Source organism: Diceros bicornis, chromosome 26 (genome assembly GCF_020826845.1).
Source record: "Diceros bicornis minor isolate mBicDic1 chromosome 26, mDicBic1.mat.cur, whole genome shotgun sequence".
Taxonomy (NCBI): Eukaryota; Metazoa; Chordata; class Mammalia; order Perissodactyla; family Rhinocerotidae; genus Diceros; species Diceros bicornis.
In genome coordinates this window covers 12093666-12118320 of record NC_080765.1, presented here as the reverse complement: position 1 = coordinate 12118320, position 24655 = coordinate 12093666, and the positions used below count along the sequence as shown (strand labels likewise).

Sequence of the window (24655 nt, the reverse complement as noted above, 5' to 3'; positions counted from 1 at the left end):
GAGACACAGAGAAGACAGCCATTAACAAGCCAAGGACAGAGGCCTGGACCACTCTCCCCCTCACACCCTCAGAAGGAACCAACCCTGCCAACACCTTGATCTTGGACTTTCAGCCTCCAGAACTGCGAGAATAAATTTCTATTGTTTAAGCCACCCAGTCTGTTACTGCAGCCCTAGCAAACTAATACACATACAAAACAACATAGGTGATACATCTCTAAGCTTTGAATCTATTAATAAAATGACATATCTACCACCACCCAACTTAAGAACTAGAAAGTAACCAAGAGCTTTGCATCTCCTGCCAAGTGCTCCTTCCCCTGACATCCCGGTGCCTGCCTAGTGGAGGAAACCTCTTTCCAGGGAGTGGAGTGAGTGGACTTAGGGAAACCGAGGCCGTGGAGGGAGGCCACTGCTTTGGGAGGTTAGCTGAGAAGGTGACAGCCGAAAGTGGGTAAAGGGTATCCATTTGGTTTTTGCTTTTAAAACGGGAGAGGCGGGATTGTGTCTAATGCTAAACGAAGGATCCAGCGGAAATGAGAGGCTGGAGTACTTGTTTGTTGTCTCCCCCGCTAGAACAGAAGATCCGAGAGGACAGAGCCTTCCTGTCTCCTTCTTCACTCGACGTCTCCAGGTCCCAGCAGGCGGGGACTCCTCGGTGACAACAGTCAGGGAAGGAGTGAATGAAGAGATGGCTTTCCATCAGAAGGCAGCCCGCTGTCCACTGGGAGGAACCACGTAAAACACCACCGGCTGAAAAAGTTCTGTGGTGCACAACAATGTGAATGGACTTAATGCTACTGAACTCTACACTTAAAAATGGTTAAGACGGCAAATTTCGTTATGTGCATCTTACCACAATTTCAAAAAGTCATTGCTACTAAGAACAACGTTCGAGTGCTCACTACGCATTAGGCGTCTTGCTAAGCGCTTTACATGCACCATCTTATTTGGGTCTCACTAAATCCCGCAGGGTGACGTCACTACCCTATTTGATGGACAACCTCAGAGAGGTTCTGTCACTTGCCCAACGACACATAGCGAATCCAAGGCCCTGGCTGGGGAGCATCACAATCCTCTGCAACCAGTCGGTGCTCGCGAACCGGTCTGGTAGACAGTAGCCGCTGCATAAGTGTTGGTTGAGACTGTATCGGCTACCACACCGCGCTGCGCTCGCACAGTAGCGCCCCGCGCCGGGCGGCTGCCCGCGCTCGCCCCACTGGAGGCGGAGCCAACGCCGCGCCCCGCTGAACAGGATTGGCTGCTGGGGAAGGGGGCGGGGCTCTCGGCCAGGGGGGCGGGGCCTATCTTGGGTCGTAAATACGGCGCCACATGGCACTGGCTGGGGAGGGCGGAGGTGGAATGCGGAGGGCGCAGGCGCGTGGAGGGCGCCCCTCGGCCTCCGTGGCCCCTCCGGCGGTCGCGACTTCTCGCGAGAAGAGGAGCGGGAGGCGGGGCTCCGGTGCCGGGGGCGGGGCCGGCGGAGGGGCGCCCTCGGGAGGGTCCGCAGGTCGCGAGGCGGCGGCGGCGGCGGCGGCAGAGGCGGGAGGTGAGGTGAGGTCAGGGGTGCCGGGCGAGGCGAGGGGCGCGCGGTGAAGTGAGGGGCGAGAGGCGCGGGAGAGGGTCGCGGGCGGGGGTCCCGGGCCGGGCGGTCCCTGCTCCTCCAGCTGCCCGGGCCGGTCCGGCGCGGCGGCCCCGGCCCAGCCCCCGCGCCGCCGCTGTGTGACCTTGGCCTGGCTCACACCTTCTCTGATCCCGGCCCTCGCGGGGAGGGGGAGACTGGGGACGGTGCGCGGGGCGCCCATCCTCAGGGAGGCTCCGCGCTCGGTCAGCTCCCGCCGTGGGCCGGTCCCCGCCCGGCTGCTGTCGCCCTGCGCGGGGGCCAGGCGGTCTGGCCCTGCTGGGGGACGGCGGCGGTGGGGGCATCCTCCTTCACGCTCATCCGCTTCCTTTCTGGGCTCCTCGGGAGTCTGGAAGGAAAATCAATAACTGTTCAGAGCCGGCAGAGATGCCGCAGTGTCCCGGAAGCCCTTCACCGGAGTGTCCCCGTGTGGGGACCCGCGGCGTGGCCGAGGTCCCGGGCTGACCCCTCCACCAGCTCCTCGGAGAGCTGGAGAGTTTCTCGGCATCCTCAAGCTGTGGGCATTTCCCTGTCGCCTGAGCTTGGCTTCCCGCGGTCTGCTGACCACTGACCACTGACAGCCACTGCAGACCCCGGGGATCCCGGCGGGTCTCGGAACACTGTCACTTAGATAACCCTTTGCTCCAGAAACAGCAGTTCTTCCCGGTCGAGGAGAGGAAACCATGTATTAGTCGCCAACAGTAGGACTTACATCCTCTCTTTGGGCTCCTGGCCACCAAGTCATTACTGACAAACCGTTGGCCAGAGCTGAGGTTCTGTCTGGCGCCCAGCACAACAAGCCATAGTGTTCCCTTGATCATTAAATTATTTGTTTTATAAATCGACGCCGGAGGGACTCCGGGCACTGGGGAGAAGGAGAATGTGAATTGCAAGCAGAGCGAGTGCAAGTGCATCTTTCAGGGTGGTGTCCCCTGGAGTGTGGGTCCAGGCCGAGGGCGGCTGGGAGGTGGCTCAGCTGGTCATCACCTGCCCCCACACCAGGACACAGGCAGCCCTTCTCTGTGAATGTCTGGAGTGGGCAGTGTGAGTCAGGGCTGGTGTCTGGGTAGAAAAGGAGAGAACACCGGGATGTTAGGAGATCGCTTATGTGAAGGTGGCACTGCTGTGAATGGGGAGCGTGCTACGTGGAATTGCACAGGTGGTTCATTTTCTCGCAAATTAGTTGATAGGACTTTGGGCTGGCTTTTTCAGGCCAGCGGTCCTGGTCATTGTTACTCAGTGTGCGGCTGTGCCATCAGTTCAGCAAACACAGAGCTTCTGATCATCTGCAGGATGCCAGGTGGGACTGGCTACTGGTGTGCAGTTAGCCTGACTCTAACATGGTGTGGCTGGTGCTGTCACCCAGGCACTTACAAAAAGGTGAAGAAAGAGGAAGCAGCCAAGCTTATTTCTCGGTGTTGGAGAAGTTTTCCACGGCGGAGACGACTTGTGACTGGGGCTTTGAAGGCTGAGTGAAGGTTGGGGAGAACATTCCAGGAGGAGGCAGCAGGGCATGCAGAGACGTGGAAGCGAATAGGACATTTGGGGGGCAGTGAGTCCCTGTATTCATTGTGGGAGGGGTTTGAGGATGAGGGTGGAGGCCGAGAATGGAAAGAGGTTTCTGACAGAAGGGTTTTGCATGCTGTTCTAGAGAGTTTGGATTTTTATCCCTTCAGTGAGGAGTAGTCGAGATTTTGGGTGGGATATGATAGAGCTGTGGTTCAGAAAAGTAACACTAGTGAGTCCGGAGGTGGGGAGATGGAGACCGAGTTGGGCAGAGTCGTGGAGGCGTGGGTCCAGGACAGCGGCCAAGACGGCGCTGGCACCTGTACTGAGGAGTGCTGGAGCGAGTTTGGAGAGGGGAGGGGCGAAACCGCATTTGATGTTTAGACTTGGAGAATTTGTGGTGTTTCTGGGCCATCCCACATGAGATGTGCTCTCATAGAGAAAGAGTGTGTCCCAGGATGGAACCTGGGAAATACCAGCTTGGAAGGGAAGAGTGGGGAGGAGAAGCCTGTCGGATGGCTGACATTGGATGTGCAGTTTATTGCCATTACTGCACATTCATCAAGGCTGGTGGGGATTCTCTTCTGGAAAGGTCTCAAGGCTGAGGTGCCATTTGTGGAAGAGAGACTAGTTATTGATCCTACTGAAACAAATGTAGCTAGTCTCTCATTTTTAAGAAAACTGGTATCTTATTTTTGATTTTCAAATTGTTTCTTTCTGCTTCTCTTAAGAAAGTAGTGGTTGGTTTCACACCTACTTAGTGTGTCTGTGGCTGCAGCCGGGGCTGATGTCCCCAGTCTCTTGCCAACAGACGTACCTAATGATAACTGAGTCAGTAACTCAGTACTTCCTGCAGTTAACCAAGGTGGTGGTTTCTGTGACTGTTGAGAGAACTTTAAAAATATTTCAGAGAGGAATGGGGAACACCGGGCAGAGTTGAATAGGGGGAGAGGGGAGCACAGCCACACACAACACAAGAGGATGAAGCGAATGCAGCCTGTTCGGCTCCAGAACACGACCAGCTGGTGCTTTCCCTTCCAGGCAGGAGAATGGAAGGGTCTTTGGGGAGTGTGTGTAGCCCAGAAGAAAGGACCTAAAAATAGTGACATCAGGGGTCCCCAGTCAGGAGGCCCTGCTGGATCACTTGCTAATGAAGCTCATAATTAATAACCCCCTCCCAGGTTCAGAGCTTCCAAGTTCTTTTAATCCCCCGCCCCTTAAACAGGAACAGATAGCCAGGACACATGAGGAGACCTCTGATTTGGAAGATGGAGTCCATGGAACACATTGGAGGCGGTGGAGAGTGTGGAGGAAGAAGACTTGAAAACAGACTGTCACTGATACACACTTGGAGATAAGAGACCATGTTGCATGCATGAGGCAAGAACAGGATGCTCTAAAAAAAGGAGTGTTCAAAGAACCAAAAAGAAGACTCTTGGATATAAAAAACACAATGGCAGAAATAAAAAATTCAGTTGGTGGGTAAAATATAAAGTGGAGGGACTTAGAGAGATGAATTGAAAAGCACAGAGATGGAAAATAAGAGAAAAAAGGAAATTAAAGGAGCAGATCAGGAGGCCGACAGCTGAAGAATAAGAGTTTCAGTAAGAAGGAACGTGGGAGGAAATCATCCACAGAATGGTACACGATAACTTCCTAGAACCAGAACTCTCTGCATTGAAGGGGCCCCTGAGGGACCAGCACCACGGATGAACATGCAGGTAGCCTTCTCTCTCCCAGTCTGGTCGGTTCCTGATTGGGGTATTCAGCAAGTGGGAAGCAAGTGTGGATGGTGAGGGGTGCCAAGTTTCCAACAGCGACTAGTGAGGGTTTGGGAAGCAAGAGAGCTATTTGGAAGTGCGTCTGAAGCTGTCGGTTCCGGAATTTAGGGAATGAGAGTTCAGATAGAGAGAGAGTGGAGGCATGCTGTTGTGAAATTTCAGAACTCTGGGACAAAGAGGATTGTGCCAGCTTCTAGAGAAACAGTAAAAACAGGCCACCAATAGGTCATCACAGAAGGAAGCAGAATGGCTTGAGGACCCATCTACAGCAACACTGGAAACTGGAAGACAAGAGAGCCTGGCTTTCAGAATGCTGAAGGAAAATATTTTCCACCTTGAACTTCATACTCAGGCAAAGGAGGATAGAATAAAGATATTTTCAGACATGCTCCAAAAGTTCCCCTCTCCTGGACTTTAGTGAAGTGACTGGCAGGCATGCTCTCCCAGAATGAGGTGGTGAATCTGGAAAGGCAGAGCTAGAGGACACAAGATTTTCCTCAGAAGAGAGGTGAAAAGAATCCGGTAGATGAGCTGGAGAGATGAGGATGCCAGCCAGGCACCGGGCCTGGAGAGCAGGCGTCTCGTGACCCGAGCCGGTCAGAGGCTCCTCAAAGAGAGTTTTGGGGGAGGATGAAATTGATAGGGCACCTGATGCGCTGGAACATCTGGAGAGGAGATTTAGACGGTTGGCGGAGTTGGGGCTGGATTAGTGATAAGTACATAGAAAACAAAGCAAACGAGAACACAAGACTGTTATTAGTTGCAGGGAAAATAAACAGTTGTGCGGGAAAAGAAAAATAATTATGGTGTACTGAAGGCTCAGCTGTGAATAGCCTTTGCACAATGATAATCATTTATGTAAACATCGAATATTGCTCTAATTGAAATGATGATATGCCTGTCTGGAGAAGGTGCGGGGATGAGCAGGGCGTGGCTGTGGAACAGGTCAAGGGGAAGGAAGGGCGGCTGGGTTTCCACCTGCCATCGTGGGAGGTGAATAGATGATGCCCACATGGAGCAATCTGGTCAGGTTACCTCCTAGAGGAAGGAGGTAACACCAAAGGATTCAGCTAGAAGAATGAGGGAGAAGGATGGAGGTGGGTAATGGGAAAGGGACAGGGGCTGCTGTGTTTTGTAGTAAAGTCCTGAGAACGATTTAATCTTTAATGTGTGTGCATCACATTGCTCAAGATAAAGACAGAGTTGCAGGAGGCATCTGACTCTGGAGGGAGAGACCCTGATCTTGCCTCTGTCTTGTGCAGGGAGATCGCTCACCAGGCCCTTTTCTTATCAGGCGAGTTTGCTTGTTCTTATTTCCTCTTCCTTATTGTAATTGTTCTCTGTATCCTGTCTCCTGGCTATGGTTACATATCAGAGATTTGCCCCCTTGTTTAGCTTTTTTTTTCTTTTAACTTGTTAAAAGGATTTTTAGACATATCCAAAAGTAGAGAGAATACTATTATGAACTCTTCCTTACCTGTCCCCCAGTTTCAGAGATTATGAAATCAGGGCCCCTCGTGTTTATCTGGTTATTGTTAGCATAACAACTCTTTGTTGAGTCCCTACTGTGTGCCGGGCACTGGTCTGAGCCCTGAGGCTGCAGCTGTGATGAACGGGCCAGGACCTGCCCTCTAAAGTGTATATTCTGTGCTGAGAGACAGACAGTGAGCACATAACCAGTGACTAGGTAGTGCTGGAGGTGACGACAAAGCCCTGGGGAAACAGCAGGGCTGGGGCTGGGGGTGGTCAGGGAGGCCTTCCCTGATGATGTGAGCTCTGAGCAGAGATCAGAAGGAAGGGGGGATTGAGCCGCAGGAAACCCCGGTGTAGGCCAGTGAATGCAGGTCAGGCAGGGGAGCCTGGTCAGAGTAGTTGATGAACAGCAAGGGGGCCGTTGTGGCTGCAGTGGGGCCAGTGGGGCAGGGGGGGCAGTGGGAGAGATGAGAGTGTGGGATCCCAGTCATATAGGACTTGTCATGGGCCATTGTAAGGATGGGAAATGGGAAGCCATTAAACTCCAGTGATTGGAGAGTTTTGAGCAGAGACGGGACATGACCTGACTTTTAACAGTGTAACCGTGACCACTGGGTTGAAAATGGATTGTTTGGGCTCGAGAGCAGAAGCAGGGAGACTGTCGAGGCGGTTGCAGTAATGCAGGTGAGAGAGGATGGTGGCTTGGACAGGGCAGGGGGAGAGTTGGTGCGGTGGAGGGGCTGGGAGAGGTTAGAGTCTGCATCTGTTTCGAAGGTAAAGCCCCAAGCAGGTTCTTAAACTAATCATGGTAAATTTCTTATCATTATTTTCCCTTGAAATAATTTCTTTGACTTAACTCTGAGAAATGAGTTATTTGGATTCCATAGTCAAATACCATGCAACAAACATCTGAGTCTTGTGAGGAATATGGAAATGTAGTAGACATGATCTGTGTCTTCTAAGAACTTGAACTCTAGTTTGGGAATATGGGACTGGTACATGGGCACTAGTATCCTGTCTATTTGTGAGATACGGACGGGGCTTGGAGACCAGGGATGGAGAGACCAGTGTGAGCAGAGACCTGTCTGTGCTGGGCCCGGCTCTGTGGGGAAGTTACTTCCCTTCAGAGGCCTAGTTCAGGCTCCATTTTCATTCAGGTCTTCTGGGATGTACATCAACCTTCCGTTTCCATCAATGTGACCATTTATTACTTATTTTTATGTGGATACAGTGTCAGATTTACTTCACAGGGTTAACTGAATACAAATGAAGTAATTTTATAAGCAAATAAACCCTAGGGAGGTACCTAGGTGGTACCTAGGGAAAGTCTGTCTTACAAAGGGGGTTTTAATCCAGCGCCGGAGCGTCAGTTCCAGGGCTGGATGGCACAGGGTGCAGAGAGTAAATGTTGACACCACTAACAGAAACTGTCCGAATTTCTGTTGACTACAGTGGTGGGAACCACAGTGAATTATTTGCCTTATATAGTGTTTGCAAAGCTGGAAGAGAAGTAGGTAGTTTCTGGTCTTTTTGCCAGTAGCATAAATAAATAAAACTTGAAACATTCTTGGACTTCTTAATGAAGGTCATGTCAGTTGATTTAATGCTCAGAAGTTGGTTATTTGGACAAGAAGAAGCAAATTCTCTCAGAGATAAAGGTACTAAAAGTCTGAGTGTCTAGTAAAAACCAACCAATTCTGCATTAACTATATCCTGCAGAGGCTTGGTGGAGTGGAGTGGGTAGGAAGGTAGGCTTTCAAATCAATGGCCTGGGTTCAAATGCCCGCTCTGAACAGTTGCTAGCTTTGTAGACTTGGGCAAGTTGCCTGTTTTGCCCCAATTTCATCACAGTTAATGTGAGCATTAAATAAATTAATATATGCAAGGCCTTGTGACAACACTTTTGAAACATTAGCTATTGTTATTGTTATAGAATCAATTGAAAACATGCCGTTTTCTTTGACTGCTGGTAACTGGCTATTGGTAGAAAGCATGAGTCATAATAAAAATAACATGTTATATTTATATAATACAAATATTTGAGGGCCCGATGAAGATGGAAAGATAAATCAGGCCAGTGGTATGGTCTAAAGAGGGTGTTATACTATTTTACGAAACACTCAGCTGCTATTTTCTCGTTTTCATACTCTCAGTAGCTCTGGTTAGCAGAAAGGCCCCTATTAGTCTTGTTTTATAGATGAAGAATTGAACCTCAGACTTAAAGTGATGTCCCAGGCCACCCTGGAAGACTGGAGTTGGCCTCAGAACTCCTGCCCTCTTCTCCTGGTCTCTAAATGTCTCTGTAGGACTTGGGTGCTGTGTTTTTATTCTGTATTGTGGAAATCAGAGCTAGTTCATGGCATTCATGTTGAAGAGAAAAGTTTTAGCTTCTGGAGATTGACTTAGGAAGACCACTAACATTTTTTTTCCTTGAAATCAAATGTATTGAGGTATAATATACACGTAGTAAAATGCACACATTTTAACTATATAGTTCAATGAATGTGGACGCATGTATCCACCTGTGTAAGTATCACCAAAATCATATCAGAACATTTCCATTACTCAGAGTTTCCTCCTGTTCCTTTGCAGTCTATGATTTCTGTCACTATTTTTGCCTGCTTCAGACTCCCTATAATTGGAATCCTGTGGTGTGTACTCTTGTGTCTGGGTTCTTTTGTTCAGCATAGTATCTGTAGATTCATCCATGGTGTTCCCTCTGTTGATGGGTGACTCAGTGGTTTGTTCTTTTTATTGCTAAGTAGTTTTCCACTGAATGAGTACACCACAGTGTGTTTATTCCTGTGCTTGTTGGTGGACCTCTGGATTGTTTTCAGTTTATAGCTGTTTTGAATAAAGCTGCAATGAGCATTCTTGTACAGGTCTTTGTGTGGACAATGATTTCATTCATGAATAGTATCTTTGGTGTTGTATCTAAAAGGCATCACCTTACCAAAGGTCATCTAGGTTTTCTCCTATGTTGTCTTCTAGGAGTTTTATAGTTTTGCATTTTACATTTAGATCTGTGATCTATTTTGAGTTAATTTTTGTGAAGCGAGTAAGGTCTGTATCTAGATTCTTTTTTTTTTCCCCATGTGGATGTCCAGTTGTTCCAGCACCATTTGTTGAAGAGACAGACTATCTTTGCATCATTGTGCCTTTGCTCCTTTGTTAAAGATCAGTTGATTGTATTTCTGGGCTCTCTGTTCTGTTCCATTGATCTATTTGTCTATTCTTTTGCCAGTACCACACTGTATTGATGACTGTAGCTTTATGGTGAGTCCTTTTTTCTTTTTTTGTGAGGAAGATCAGCCCTGAGCTAACATCTGTACTAATCCTCCTCTTTTTGCTGAGGAAGACTGGCTCTGAGCTAACACCTATTGCCAATCCTCCTCCTTTTTTTTTTCCCCCCCAAGCCCCGGTAGATAGTTGCATGTCATAGTTGCACATCCTTCTAGTTGCTGTATGTGGGACACGGCCTCAGCATGACCGGAGAAGCGGTGCATCGGTGTGCGCCTGGGATCCAAACCCGGGCCACCAGTAGCAGAGCGCGCGCACTTAACCGCTAAGCCACGGGGCCGGCCCTATGGTGAGTCTTGATGTCAGGTAGCATCAGTCTAACAACTTTGCTCTTCTCCTTCAATATTGTGTTGGCTATTCTGGGTCTTTTGCCTCTCCGTGTAAACTTTAGAATCAGTTTGTTGATATCCGCAAAATAACTTGCTAGGATTTTGATTGAGATTTCCTTGAATCTATAGATTAAGTTGGGAAGAATTGACACCTTGACAATATTGAGTCTTCCTATCCTTAGTCCTTTGAACATGGGATATCGCTCTGTTTATTTAGTTCTTCTTTGATTTCATTCACCAGAATTTTGTAGTTTTCCTCATACAGATCTTGTACATATTTTGTTAGATTTATACCTAAGTATTTCATTGTGGGGTGTGCTTATGTAAATGGGATTGTGTTTTTAATTTCATATTTCCATTGTTCATTGCTGGTATATAGGAAAGCAGCTGACTTTTACATAGTAACCTTGTATCTTGCAACCTTGCTATAATCGCTTGAGCCCTTAAAATTTCATAGTTGGAAAATCATTGATAATCTAAGATTTGTATATCATGTTTTGATGGTCAGTTTGATTGCTCTTTAAATAGAGTCCCTAAGCATTATTATAGAATATCTACTTTTATGGATCTTGTAGAACCTTCGAGGAGCTGAAAAATCTGCTTGGTATTTTTTAATACCATTTTTTCTGACTTTTTCTTTTTTTTGAGGAAGATTGGCCCTGCACTAACTTCTGTTGCCAGTCTTCCTCTTTTTCTTTTTTTTTTCAGTCCCCAAAGCCCCAGTACATAGTTGTGTATCATAATTGTAGAGTTGTAGCTCTTCCCTGTGGGATGCTGCCTCAGCATGGCTTGATGAGTGGTGAGTAGGGCCGCACCCAGGATCCGAACCAGCGAACCCTGGGCCGCTGAAGCAGAACGCGCGAACTTAACTGCTATGCCACTGGGCTGGCCCCTTTTCTGACTTTTTAAAAGTCTCAGCATAAAAAAAAATTTTGATCTCTATGCAAAAAAGGTTGATATCAGCTTTATTCGTAATAGCCAAAAAAAGGGAACTAACCCAAAAGTCCATCAATTGGTACATAGATAAACAAATAGTGGTGTAGCCATACAGTGGAATACTACTCAGCAGTAAAAAAAGAACTTACCACAGACACAAGCAACAACTTGGAAGAATCTCAAAAGCATCTTGCTAAGTGAAGGAAGCCATATAAGAGCCTACATCCTGTATAATTGTTTGTGTGACATTCTAGAAAAGGCAAAACTATAGGACAGAAAACAGATTGGCAGTTGCCTGGGGCTGAGTGTTGGGGGAGGATGAGGGAACTTTTGGGGTTGATGGAAATGTTCTGTATGTTAATTGTAGTGCATCTTAATTGTAGTGTACATTTGCCAAAACTCATCAAACTGTACAGTTAGAGAGAGTGAGTTTTATCGTGTGTAAATCAGACCTCAATAAACCTGATTGAAAAGCAGAGGTGCCAAAGTGATTTAATCAGGAAAAGATGTTTGTTTTTTTTTAAAACAAATCGTGCTGGAACAACTGGGTATCTATATGGGAAGAAACGAATCGCAACCCCTCCCTCTGGAATACCTGTGTTGGATAGTGGCCAGAGTAGTTAACATTCCTTTCCACGGTGGCAAATACATTAGTTTCCATTTCTTAACACTTACAGTTCAGTTCTCACTGGCTTGATCACTTCTATCTATAATACGTAGTAAACGCACACACACACACAACCAACCCCAGTCCAAATGACAAAGCAAATATATATGTTAGTCCGGGTTCCCAGAGAAACAGAACCAATAGGACGTGTGCATATGTGTGTGTACAAAGAGATTTGTTATAAGGAATTGGCTCACGTGATTGTGGAGGCTGAGAAGTTCAGAGCCAGGAGAGCCGATGGATGTTCCATCCGAAGTCTGAAGGCCTGAGAACCAGGAGAGCTGATGGTGTAAGTTCCAGTACAGTCCGAGTCTGAAGGCAGGAAACCGATGTCCCAGCTCGAAAACAGTTAGGCGGAGAGAGGGAATTCTCTCTTCCTCCTCCTTTTTTTTTATTCAGGCCTTCAACAGATGGGATGAGGCGCACCCACACTGGGGAGGGCCATCTGCTTTCCTCAGTCTACTGATTCAAGTGTTCATCTCATCCAGAAACACGCTCACCTCACAGACATGCCCAGAATAATGTGTGACAACTATCTGGGCAACCCGTGGCTCAGTCGAGTTGACACATACAATTAACCAGCATATAACGCTTGACCTTTTGGACTAGTTCTGCCGTAAATGTGTGCAAAATGCCCTTCTATAGGTCTTAATGTGGGTCTGGCTATGTGCCCCTCTCTTCCAGATCAGGATGACACGCACCTGGATGTGAGGGAGCTCAGCCCCCAGCTGTCTGCTGCAGACCACCCTCTCTTTCCTCTCATTTTTGCCTGCTCTTGGGGTGAGGGCTGCTTCGGACCAGTGGCCTTACGTGGGCAGCCAGTGTGGGGAGCTTGCTTCCTGGGGCTACCAAGTGTGCCCCTGGCATCATACCCTGCCATGTTGTGTGCATGAAAAGAAATGCTTAACCAGCTCACCCTCAGCTAAGAAACAGTGCTGTCTGCCTAGCCACAGTGTTTGGGGTTAAACCTGACCTGATTCTTGATCGGTAGCGTTTCTGAGGCCTTTGACAAAGCCGTTATAGAAAACCAGCCCCTGGAAGGTGAGGCTTTGGGATGAGACTCTGCCATCAGTTCTCTTGCAGGAGACAGAAGCTGGGAACTGACACACAGCAGGCCAGCTGTAAATCATGTCCTCTGTGAAGCCTCTCCAGGCTCCGCTTCTTCAAAACTTGTGGGGCTGTTTGTTGACTGCTTTCTGAAATAGTGGGAGATTTACGTTTGGAAATAATGCCCTTATTGTTAGAATGAAAAATTACTTTATGAGGTCAGTGTTGTCCCCTGACACGCTTTTGAAGAGGTCAGGACCACGACCTCAGCTGGCTTTCCCCACCGTACTTCTCTCATCCCAGAAGGCACTGAAGTGCTATCCGGAGCATCTGGCTTGAGCTGCCTGGGTACCTGGGCCAGAAATTCCTAGATGTCCCATTCCCTTTTAAAAAGTAAAACTCGTTGTTGGCTGTGCTCTCTGGTAGTCTTTTTCTCTTTCTCTTTGCAGTTCTAAGAAACTGTGAACTGATGGTCCATGCGTGTTTTAAAGTAGCCACAGCCCTTTCCTTCACAGGACTGCCCCCACAGGCCGTTTAATGCACTCAGCCCGTCCTGTTTCCACAACTGCTGTTTATGTGGCTTGTTTGAGGTTAGAAATGACAACACAAAGGACCGCCCTTGTTCCTTGATGTTAAAAATGAGCCGTGGCCTCAGCCTCATCCGTCACTGCTGTCTCAGCGTGGTGTTTAGGTGGTCGTCACCTTGATTTGGAAAGGCCTGGAAAGGGCTGCAGCCGAAGCAAACCTAGTTCTATGGAGGACTGCAGGGTGAGACAAGGCTCGCGGGACCAGCCTCGCCGTTGACTAACTAGACACATGGGGTTTGGGCTGCCTCCGAGGCAAGACCTGTCTTGTTTTCATGCGCCCACCTGCCCATTATCAATTTTTAAGACTGATGTTTGTCTCATAAACAGAAGTCAGCCTGTTGAGCTTTGGTGCAAGGTTGTGAGGGCGAGTTGTGGTTTCAGTAGCAGGCTCTGAGTTCAGCCTCTGTTACAATTCTCAACCAGATTTAAAGCCTTTTTTTTTTTTGACATACTGTCCTGCATTTTGCTTTATTCATTCAACAATACCTCTTGGAAGTTCGCCCAAGTCCACTGTTACAGCTCTAACTCATTCTTTTTTTTCCAATTTTTTTATAGCAGTAAAATACACATAAAATTTATCATCTTAACCACTTTTAAGTGTTCAGTTCAGTGGTGTTCACGTTGTTGTGCAGCCATCACCACCATCCGTCTCCAGAACTTGTTCATCTTCCAAAACTGAAACTCTGTGCCCATTAAACACTCACTCCCCATCGCCCTCCCCTAGCCCCTGGCACCCACTCTTCTACTTTCTGTCTCTCTGAATCTGACTCCTCTGGGGACCTCATATAAGTAGAATCATGCAGTATTTGTCTTTTTGTGACTGGCTTATTTTACTTAGCATAATGTCTTCAAAGTTCATCCACGTTGTGGCAGGTGTCAGAATTTCCTTCCTTTTTAAAGCTGACTGATATTACATTGTATGGATGGAGCACGTTTTATTTATCCATTTCTTCTTCAGTGGACAGTTGGGTGCTTCCATCTTTTAGCTATTGTGAACAGTGCTGCTATGAACATGGGTGTGCGGATATCTCTTTGAGACCCTGCTTTCAATTCTTTTGAGTATAGACCCAGAAGTGGAATTGCTGGATTAAATTATATCATAATTTTATATGGTAATTCTATTTTTAATTTTTTGAGGAACCTCTCTACACTATTTTCCATAGTGGCTGCATCATTTTACAATTCCACCAACAGTACACCAGGGTTCAAATTTCTTTACATCCTCACTAATACCTGCTATTTTCTGGGTTTTTTTTTTTTTTTTTTGGTAGCCATCCTAATAGGTGTAAGGTGATATCTCATTGTGGTCTTGATTTGCATTTCCCTAATAGTTAGTGATGTTGAGCGTCTTTTCGTGTGCTTATTGGCCATTTGTATGTCTATTCAAGTCCTTTGCCCGTTCTTGAATCAGGTTGTTTGATTTTTTTTTTCTTGTTGAGTTTTATGAGTTCTCTAAATATTCTGGATGTTAATCCCTTATTGTATATATGATTTACAAACATTTTCTCCTGTGCTGTGGGAGCCTTTTTACTCTGTGGATAGTGTCTTTTGATGCACAAAAGTTTTTAATTTGCATGAAGTCCAATTTGTCTATTTTTGTTGTTGTTAATGCTTTAATTTCTTATTGTTGTGTATCTTTTTTAAAAGGAAAATTGTTTTTTCTGATAGTAAAGAACAATAAATGCTCAATATTAACAAAAGCATATTTAAATACAGAAAGCCATAAAGAAGTAAGTCAGAATCACCCACTCACTCACTCTCCAGGGGTATTCACTGACACTATCTCGGAGCTGGGCGGTGGTCGTGGTGCCCTTGACCCCTGTGTGGAGGCCATGCTCACCACATGACTGGATCGTACCTGGTAATTTTCCCTGCAGCTGCCTGCAGGGAGAGGCTGTGCTGTTCACGGGAGTGATCTAATCTGCGTGATGTAAGTTACAAGTCTCATTATAAATCAATCAATTCAGTCGCTATTCAAAAAAAGCTGCAGATCTGCTGTGCTGATGAGGAAGGAGCCCTGGGATGATGTTGCGTGACCTGCTGCTGGCCCAGGCAAGACAGAGATAAATCAGCTGGGCTCCTCATTCCTCCTCTGGAGTCAGTGCCAATCATACTTCAGTAGGTTATTGATTGACTGAGAACAAGACTTTAGACAGGAAATGTATTAAAGACTAAAAGATTGTTACGTTTGGTGCTAATACAACAAATGAGGAAAGCATTAGAGTGACTTTAATCTCATCAAACATCTTCATGTTAAAAGAAGACACGCTTTCTTTGAACTTGAGAAGCACACTCTGGACGGTTAACAAAGAACCATCAAGGGAGTCCGTTCCGCCTCTGCCGGCTTCGATGAGCCTAACGGGAGCGGGTGGGGCCGGTTCCAGGCTGACGTCCCTTCTGCGCAGGGACTCCTTCCCACTGGAACCCTGGCTCTGGGAGGTGCTCTTTGCCTCAAGGACTAGTGCCTTCGTTGGGTCAGAAAAGCCAGGATACCCCTGCTTGTTTGTGGCAGAGACACAAGAGTCAGCGGCTGAACTCCTAAGGAAGCGTGAGCCTTCCAGACCCGCTCTGTCAACCAGATCTAACTTGGAATAAGAAGAAACTGGTATGTGTGACTTCAGTCCCTGGGGAGAGCTGGGAAAGCATGGGCGGGTGTGCACGTGTGCGTGTGTGAGTGTGTGAAGTCTAACCATGACTGCTGCATAAATACTTGTTAAGTGGAATACCTCGGCTGCGGAAGGGAAGGAACTGTTGATGTATGCACCCATGTGGATGAATCTCAGCGTACATACTGTGTGATTCCATGTATATAACACTCTAGAAAGTACAGCCTGATTTGTAGTGACAGAAAACAGATCAGCACTTGTGGGAGGGGAGGGGCGGGGGGGAGAAGATTATGAGGGGCTTGAGTAAGCTTTTGGGGTGATGGAGATGTTCACTGTCTGCTGTAGCGATGGTGTCCAGGTGCAGACATACCTCACATCATCAGGTTGTACATTTTAAATAGGTGCCTTGTGTGCCGGTTATACCTTGCTAAAGCTGTTTGGAAGAAAGAGGACTTTCAACAGTAAGAGAGCTGAGGGCGTGTGTGTGGAGCTTGACTTTTAGAGTCAGACTTGAATTCAGAAGTTGCTTTGACATCTCTGAGCCTCAGTTTCCTCAGCTGGAAGACGGTTCACTGCCCTCCCTGAGATTGTGTGCAGAGAGTGTGAAGTGACGTGCAGTGTACACTTCTCTTCTCAGTGCCTGGCACATTGGAAGAGCTCATCAAATGGCAGTTGCTATTACCAAGACATTATCACTATATATATTGTTATTATCCTAAGAATATTTTGACCATGTCCTTTCCTTGCAATTAAACTGAAACTTTATTAAATTATCAATAAAGAGAGAGTTTTTACAAAAGGTTGTAGGCACTGACATTGGTTAATGTGCGTATACTACTTCTCGGCTGAAAAGTAAGCCAAGGTGCGTGGGTGTCAGGCCTGGTAGAACCAGAACTTGTCTGGTTCTCAGCGTTCCGTATACGTGGAGGACGGCACGGTCCTTAGTCTGTGGCTCATGCCTGTGTCCTCGGTGGGGACTCTGTGTGACTCGACTCATCATCACACTGCTTGTGGGTCTTGATCTTAAAATTGGAAACTGATCTCTCAAATCACTTGACATTTTAAGTCACTTTTTCTCTTTGCTGCTTTCTCAGCCTTGGGTAAACCTTTTGTTTTGATGCGGTTTCACCTTTGTCTCTAGAAACTGTTCACCTTTTTACATCCTTGATGACGTGGGTTCTTAGAATCTAACTTTAAAAATAGGCTGTAGGGGCCCGCTCGGTGGCTCAGCGGTAAAAGTTCGTGCGCTTCACTTCGGCAGCCCAGGGTTCACGGGTTCGGATCCTTTGCACAGACCTGCGCACTGCTTGTCAAGCCATGCTGTGGCAGTGTCCCATATAAAGTAGAGGAAGATGGGCACAGATGTTAGCCCAGGGCCAGTCTTCCTCAGCAAAAAGAGGAGGATTGGCAACAGATGTTAGCTCAGGGCTACTCTTCCTCAAAAAAAAAAAAAAAAAGGCTGTAACCTTGTGTGGTCATAGCTATTGAAAGGCTATTTGAAGCTGGTGTAGTGCTGCTTGCTCTTATTCCCTGATGCCCACGACGTACTCAGAGGGGACCAGCTAAATGGCCAGCAACAGTTGTGTAAGAGACAAGCAGGATATTTCACTTCCAATCCCAATAGTTTCCACGAGTATGATGCAGTTATTACCATCACAGTGTGTAATAATTATATAATAAATGTATAATGTATAATAAATACGAAGCTGTGCGTCACCCTGGCACATGGGTGAGGGGAGATGTGACTACCACCCCCCAGGGTAGTGGTCGGCCAGGTTTCTCTGTACTCTCGGCTGGGTGTCCTTTTCTGGGGGGCTCAGAATTGAGAGCTCTGGGGGCTCAGGAAATACTAGGTGAGAGTGACAATGACCAGAGAATGACCATCTCAGCAGCTTTCTTGCAAAAGCCCACACCTCCCTTTGTGCGCTCACACACACACGTCTTCTGTGAGTAGTGTTACTTTTCTCCATTAGAAAAAGACGAATGAAGAGTAAACAAAAGCTTCAGAGGTGGATGGGGATTGCATCCAGATCTCAGCCTCATGAACTTCTAGGTTCAGTTCATGAGGTTGTATTAGGTGCCAGGTACACAGCCGAATGTGCACAAGAACTATAGACACAGAGAAGTGCACGCTGGGAGAGGCCGCGAGAGGGTGCGTGGTGCGGGCCTCTCCCCTAGAACGCCCCCCAGACGTGATCCGTCTGTGCTCTGATGGTGCAGTGACAGTGGGCCCAGTATGTCTTAAAAACAGCCCGTTCTGGGTTTGGGCCATTTGTAATTGTGAGTATGTTCCTTCTTTCGTTGGGCAAATTCGGTTTCTGGGTTTGTCTTCTGCAGCTGCACGGGAGAAGCCTGCTCCCTCTCCCACTTGACAGCACTCCAGGTAGCTGAAGCCCCGACACGCGTGTCCTCTGGCCTAACAGGCCCCGCCCTTGCAGCTGCTCCTCTTTCGCAGGTGCCGGGAGGGAGGAGAATCCGAGACTTGTCAGCAGCCCCCTGTGATCAAATGCCGGAGGAGAGGCAGGGACCCACCCAGCAGACACCCGCGTAACCTTAACAGCTACCCAGAGTACAAGGAGGGGGTACATGCCAGAGCATAGGGGTGCAGATCTAGAACTTTTCCAGAAACCTCAGATGATCAGGTCACACTCACTATTTGTCTTTACCCTCCATTCCTGAAAGGGCCATAAGATGGACCAGTCACAAATATGGGAGAGAGAGATGAATTTGACCACTGGAAAAGTTTAGTGCCTTCTGGGGACCGGTGAGGGTGACCAGCATTGTTTCCTAGGGCGTGGCTGATGTGACAGGACTGCCGTGAGCGCAGGTGGCTGGTTTCCTGTAAGAACCACACAGAGGCCAGGTACAGTGGGTCTGCACCTGCAGGTTTGTGTGTGTGAATGTGAAACGGCACTGCATTCACTTTTTTTGTCTACCTCATCCCTTTTGCCTTGTATCCAATTCATATGTGTCTCTCTCCCATCCTGTGTGGTTGCTTATTTTTGACCTACGTGGATAGCTGAACGTTTATCCCAGTTTCAGTGTCCATCTCTGTATTTTCAACTCATCTTTCCAGCCTGTCTGCTCATCTTTCTGAATCCAGATTCTGGGAGAACCTGGACTCGGTGGCAGAGTGGGCCAGATATGGTGCCGGTAGCTTGGGGGATTGGACCCTATGGGGAAAAGAGTCTAGCAGAAGATATTAGGTAAGCTGGGTGACACACTGGCTGAGGGATCTGGCAGGGGACTACGGGCATGTTGGCCCTGCGGGTGACCTCTTTTTTTTTTTTAATTTATTTTATTTATTTATTTTTTTTGTGAGGAGGATCAGCCCTGAGCTAACGTCCATGCCAATCCACCTCTTTTTGCTGAGGAAGATTGGCCCTGAGCTAACGTCTGTGCCTATCTTCCTCCACTTTATGTGGGACGCCGCCACAGCATGGCCTGACAAGTGGTGCGTCGGCGTGCGCCCAGGATCCGAACCCGGGCCACCAGCAGCAGAGCACGCACACTTAACCACTACGCCACGGGGCCGCCCCCGATGATTAATGTTTGCATGACTGGTGTTTCCCATCCTTGGGGAGGGGAGGAAGCAGAATGCCAACTGGCCCCGACTCCTGCCACCTCAGTCCATCCCAGTGGTACCAGGCGGGAGTGGGGGCAGCTCCCTCTGGTCCTTGCTGTCTGCAGGGGAGGGAAGTCAGAGTGTGACTGCCCTACCTTGTACTGTCGCCTTCTGCCTGTTGGTGCCAGGTGGGGTCAAGGCTCAGTTCCCCACTAGACCACACTGAGACCACCCTGGAGGGGGAGTCGGAGCACCCACCACCTGCATCCATGGGCAGGGTGGGAGGTCAGCTCCCTGCTCAGCCCCGCAGACACTGCCCGTTGGGGTGGAGCACTGCCTGTGTCTGCCAGGGAGGGATGAGAGATCAGCTCCTAGCTCAGCTCTGCCAACAGACATGGTGCCTGGTGAGGGGACAGGAGAGTGCCGCCTGCCTTTGCGGGGCAGGGGGTAGGATGGAAGATCAGCTCTCTGCTTGGCCCTGCTGAAATTGTAGGGGTGGGTGTGGGTTTTCCACTGGTGTTTGGCTTAAGTAGAGTGGGTATTGCCAAAAAGATTTTTCTGCTCTTAGGTTACTGCAAAGTTAGGAACAGTTTCCAAGACTCCTTTCTGACACCAGTAGAAAGTGTGGGACAGGTCCCCAAGACCACCCTCAGGTTAGAGAATTAAGTAAAAGAACTCACAGAACCCACTGAAAGATGTTGTACTCACAGTTATGGTTTATTACAGCAAAGGAGTCAGATTCAAGTCAGCCAAGTGAAGAGACGCAGGGGGCAGAGTCCAGGAGGGTCCCCACGCGGAGCTTGCAGTTGTCACCTCCCAGCAGAGGCCTGGACAGTGCTGACTTCCCGGCATCGATGTGTGATGACACGCACAGAGTACTGCCTGCCAGGGAAGCCCCCTGAGCCTTGGTGTCCCGAGTCTTTACTAGGGCTTTGTCATGTAGACGTGTTGACTCCCAACGTGGCTGACCTCAGTCTCCAGCCCCTGGAGGTCAGAGGTTGAGCTGATACCAAGTGGCCCACAGCCCTCACCTGAAATCACATTCTTAGGCTATCTAGTGTGGCCCAAGGCCCCCAGGTAAACAAAGACGCTGCTGTCAGGCAGGACCTTCCAAGGGCCCAGAGATCCCCTCCCAGGAGCCAAGGGCAGGGCAGAGCTCTCTGGGCGAGGTTAAATCCTTTACAACACAGCCACCCTTTCCCATCCTTGGGCTGGACTCTTGGGAGCAGACTCTTCTTGGAGCTTTTTCTCCTGTGCCTGTTGGCTGTTCAGGGTCTGTGGCTTCTGCAGCGCCCTGTCTGGGATGTGTGGGAGACAGTGAGGAACCTGGCAAACTCACCCCCTTGTCGCTCCTCACGTCCGCACGTCCCTAGACTGTCCGCCTCTTCTTCCCTCCTGTCAGCGTCTTCCTGTGCTTGTTGGTTGTGTAATGTCCATAGTTCTTTAGTTACAAGGGACAGATCTGGGAGGAGTGGGGCTGCTCCATCTGGGTGGAACCAGACGTGTCACCAGGCAAGGCGTCATAGATGTGGGATGTGGCCTGCACTATGCTTTACCTTCTTGTTACCATTTTTTGTTTCGCCGTCCTGCCTCTCCTTTTGTCCTCGGCGCCCCACCATAGGGGTCTGCGTTCCACACAGTGACTGCTCTGTCAGGCCTCCCCCTCTTTGGTGCAGGGGTACAGGATCTCCAGTCTCCTCGTCAGTCACACTCGTCTCTTAGGCCTGTCTAAGCAGCGTGAGTCACGATACACGGAGAAGTTGAAGCTCCTGATCAGGCAGCTTAACAAAATCCAACTTGTGGAGGGTGGAGGTGGGAGGGGGAGAAGCAGGGCGGATGACGGCGGAGTGGGAAGAGGATCTGAGACACCAGCCAGCACCTGTCCCCTCAGGATCTAAGACGGCAGGAGGAAGCCTCAGCTGGACTTTCATCTTTAACGTAGTTTTTCATTGCCTTTCCAGGTGCCCGAGAGTGCAGTGTCCAGTCTCTACATGAAGCTCAAGTGAAAGGATACGGGTGCCAGGGCCCCACATCCACGGACAGAATGACCAAGACCCGGCTCTTCCGCCTGTGGCTGGTCCTGGGCTCTGTCTTCATGATCCTCCTGATCATCGTGTACTGGGACAACGTGGGCACCGCCCACTTCTACCTGCACACTTCCTTTTCCAGGCCGCATGCCCTGGAGCCCCTCCCGACCCCCGGGCAGGGGGAAGAGAAGGAGTTCACGTCAGACGTGGACGAGTTTTTGGAGAAGCTGTTCAGTGCCGGCATGAAGCAGAACGTCCTTTCCGGTAGAAAGACAGAGCAGCCCTCCCAGCTGGCCTCCAGCAGGCCTGTGCTGAGCAACATGGAGGAGAGGGTGAGGGGCTACGACTGGTCCACCCACGACGCCCAGCAGAGCCCAGACCTGGACAGGCGGCAGGCCGAGAGGAGGAGCGTGCTGCGGGAATTCTGCGCCAACGCGAGCTTCGTGTTCCCCACCAAGGAGCGCTCCTTCGACGACATCCCCAACTACGAGCTGAATCACCTCATCGTGGACGACCGCCATGGGGTCATCTACTGCTACGTGCCCAAGGTGGCCTGCACCAACTGGAAGCGCGTAATGATTGTCCTGAGCGAGAGCCTCTTGGACCAGGGCGCCCCCTATCGCGACCCCCTGGACATCCCCCGGGAGTACGTCCACAACTCCAGCACCCATCTCACTTTCAACAAGTTTTGGCGTCGCTACGGGAAGTTCTCCCGCCACCTCATGAAGATCAAGCTGAAAAAGTACACCAAGTTCCTCTTTGTGCGGGACCCCTTTGTCCGCCTCATTTCGGCCTTCCGCAGCAAGTTTGAGCTGGAGAACGAGGAGTTCTACCGGAAGTTCGCCATCCCCATGCTCAAGATGTACTCCAACCACACCAGCCTGCCCGCGTCAGTCAGCGAGGCCTTCAGCGCAGGCCTCAAGGTGTCCTTCGCCAACTTCATCCAGTACCTGCTGGACCCCCACACCGAGAAGCTGGCGCCCTTCAACGAGCACTGGAGGCAGGTGCACCGCCTCTGCCACCCCTGCCAGATCGACTACGACTTTGTGGGCAAGCTGGAGACCCTGGACCAGGACGCGGCCCAGCTCCTCCGGCTCCTCAAGGTGGACAAGCTTCTCCACTTCCCCCCGAGTTACCGGAACAGGACTGCCAGCAGCTGGGAGGAGGACTGGTTTGCCAAAATCCCCCTGGCCTGGAGGCAGCAGCTTTACAAACTCTATGAAGCAGATTTTGTTCTCTTTGGCTACCCCAAGCCTGAAAACCTGCTTAGAGACTGAAGGCATTAGGGGAAAATCCCCAACACCAAAAAAAAACCCTGCTCGTGTTGTTACTTTAAAACCGAACGAAGGGTCTGCTGTACCACGACCATCTTCTGAGGATGGTGATGGGTCGCCACATGTATTTTTTTATGGCTTCTTTTCCCTCCCCGTTTGACACATTGCAGAATTCCACAATGCTCCTGTTGACGAGGCAGCTGGGAACTCCCCACAACCACACCCACACTCCAGTTTTTAAACTAACGTACAATTTTGCAATCTAGACTGTTTACTCCACTGCCTATCATTCATTGAGTACTGTGTTAATATTGTTTTTTAAGATTAATATATTTCAGATATTTAATATGAAAAGTGGAGAAGGAAATGATGGAGTAAAATGTTACGTCTGCTCGTTCTGCCTGCTCTCATGGTTATTCTGGTAGAGTGACAAACGCACAGAATAAGGGGCTCTGAGCGACCTAATGCTGATGTTCTGACCTCAGAAGCTTGGTTAAAGGAAGGGACCTGTCATCTTCAGCAAAAAGGAGGAATGTAAATTTGAAATCAGGCCTTAACTGTATTTGTAAAAGCAGAGCAGACAAATCCTTCAACAGGGAAAGCTCTCTTAGGTGATGTGTCAGAAGAGGGAAAGTGGTTCTATATGGGTTTTATATTTGAGATCAAGTCGGAGGTACCTGACTTCCAGGTCACAGTCACAGAGGGAGGAGTTGAACCCAGCTGCTCCCTTTAATGTATAGGTCATGGACGTGAGGATTTGCACGTTTGGCGTGGGTAGGAGTTTGTCCCTAGAATACGTTTCCTGATGTCGACAAGGCGAGGCTCGGGTGTGATTTTCATCGCAGACCTGCCTGGTTGGGTTCAGCTCCAGTGTCATCCACTCTGGAGGATGTGACAGACACGGGATCGTCATGTTTGATGGTCCTGACTTGGTAAAGTTGTCTGTGCTAGTTCAGGAAGGCTCTCTCTAAACGTCTGGTTCAAATTCCTTTGCGGTCTTTGCTGTGAACCTGTAATTGGTGAGGAGTCCGCAGTCAGCTCATGGTTTGGGCATCACCCTTGATCTCGTCTTCTTCATCTGGAGCACTTGGTCCTCAATGCCCAGTTCCTGAAGGGCTGGCAGTACACGAGGAGGGCTCCCCCGGGTCTCCTTGCTTTTCTCGGCTGCCAGATGGCACGGAGGCCCGTTTGAGCTGGTGGCCTCTGGGTGCTCACCTTACAGACTCGGGGCTCCACGGTGCTGGAAACCACCACTCTCCTTATTGAAGCTTCCTTTCTTTTTATGAAACAGTCAGCAGCAAAGATAATGAAGCTTGAGTTGTCCAGTTTTAGGATAATTGTCTGAAGAGCCATCGTCACTTTGGGTATCTGTTGGGACACCTGTTCATTCAGTAGTTGTCTGTGGTCCCTCGTGTTCTGGGCTTCAGGTCACCAAGCAGACAAGATGGCTCTGTCTTCGGGGGACTTTGTGGTCCTACGGTGTGGGACGAGAGCAGGGCCCCCCGATCCCAGTCCAGTGGGCTGAGTGTCTTCAAGAACAAAGCCTCAGAGAGTCAGAGATGAAGGTGGGCTTCCTGAGGAGGTGCTGTTTGAACTCGACCTGAAGTAGGGGGTCAGGTCTTGATGTTCAGGATAGAGTGTGTGACATCAGCAAAGGCGCAGGGTGTGTTTGGAGACAGTAGGTACCAACCGCTGGCTTTCATTGCTCAGTGCATCCGTTGTGTCATTTCACTCTGCTCTGATGTCGATGTGTTATCAGTGTCCGTCCTCTAGCGAGGACACCGATGTGTTGTCAGTGTCCTGTCCTCTAGCGAGGACAGCGATGTGTTGTCAGTGTCCTGTCCTCTAGCGAGGACACCGATGTGTTGTCAGTGTCCTGTCCTCTAGCGAGGACACCGATGTGTTGTCAGTGTCCTGTCGTCTAGCGAGGACAGCG

General features: G+C 49.1%; 1 protein-coding gene across 3 annotated transcripts; it reads left to right on the top strand.

Annotated features, from left to right (window-relative positions):
- The first annotated feature begins 1492 nt into the window (after window positions 1–1492).
- On the top strand, window positions 1493–23112 carry CHST12 (carbohydrate sulfotransferase 12). Of its 3 annotated transcripts, none has more exons than XM_058569408.1 (2): window positions 1493–1549; window positions 21380–23112. In XM_058569408.1, exon 2 carries the CDS (start codon window positions 21463–21465, stop codon window positions 22720–22722), a length of 1260 nt encoding a protein of 419 aa, XP_058425391.1. In that variant the 5' UTR covers window positions 1493–1549; window positions 21380–21462; the 3' UTR covers window positions 22723–23112. The 3 variants fall into 3 exon arrangements, with proteins under 3 accessions (XP_058425391.1, XP_058425389.1, XP_058425390.1); XM_058569406.1 differs by having other exon boundaries at window positions 1514–1554; XM_058569407.1 differs by lacking the exon at window positions 1493–1549 and adding an exon at window positions 14919–15852.
- Window positions 23113–24655: the final 1543 nt, after the last annotated feature.

What these genes read in the sequence shown, in the direction of transcription:
- CHST12 (XM_058569408.1), top strand. Translation starts at nt 21,463, where the DNA reads ATGACCAAGACCCGGCTCTTCCGCCTGTGGCTGGTCCTGGGCTCTGTC.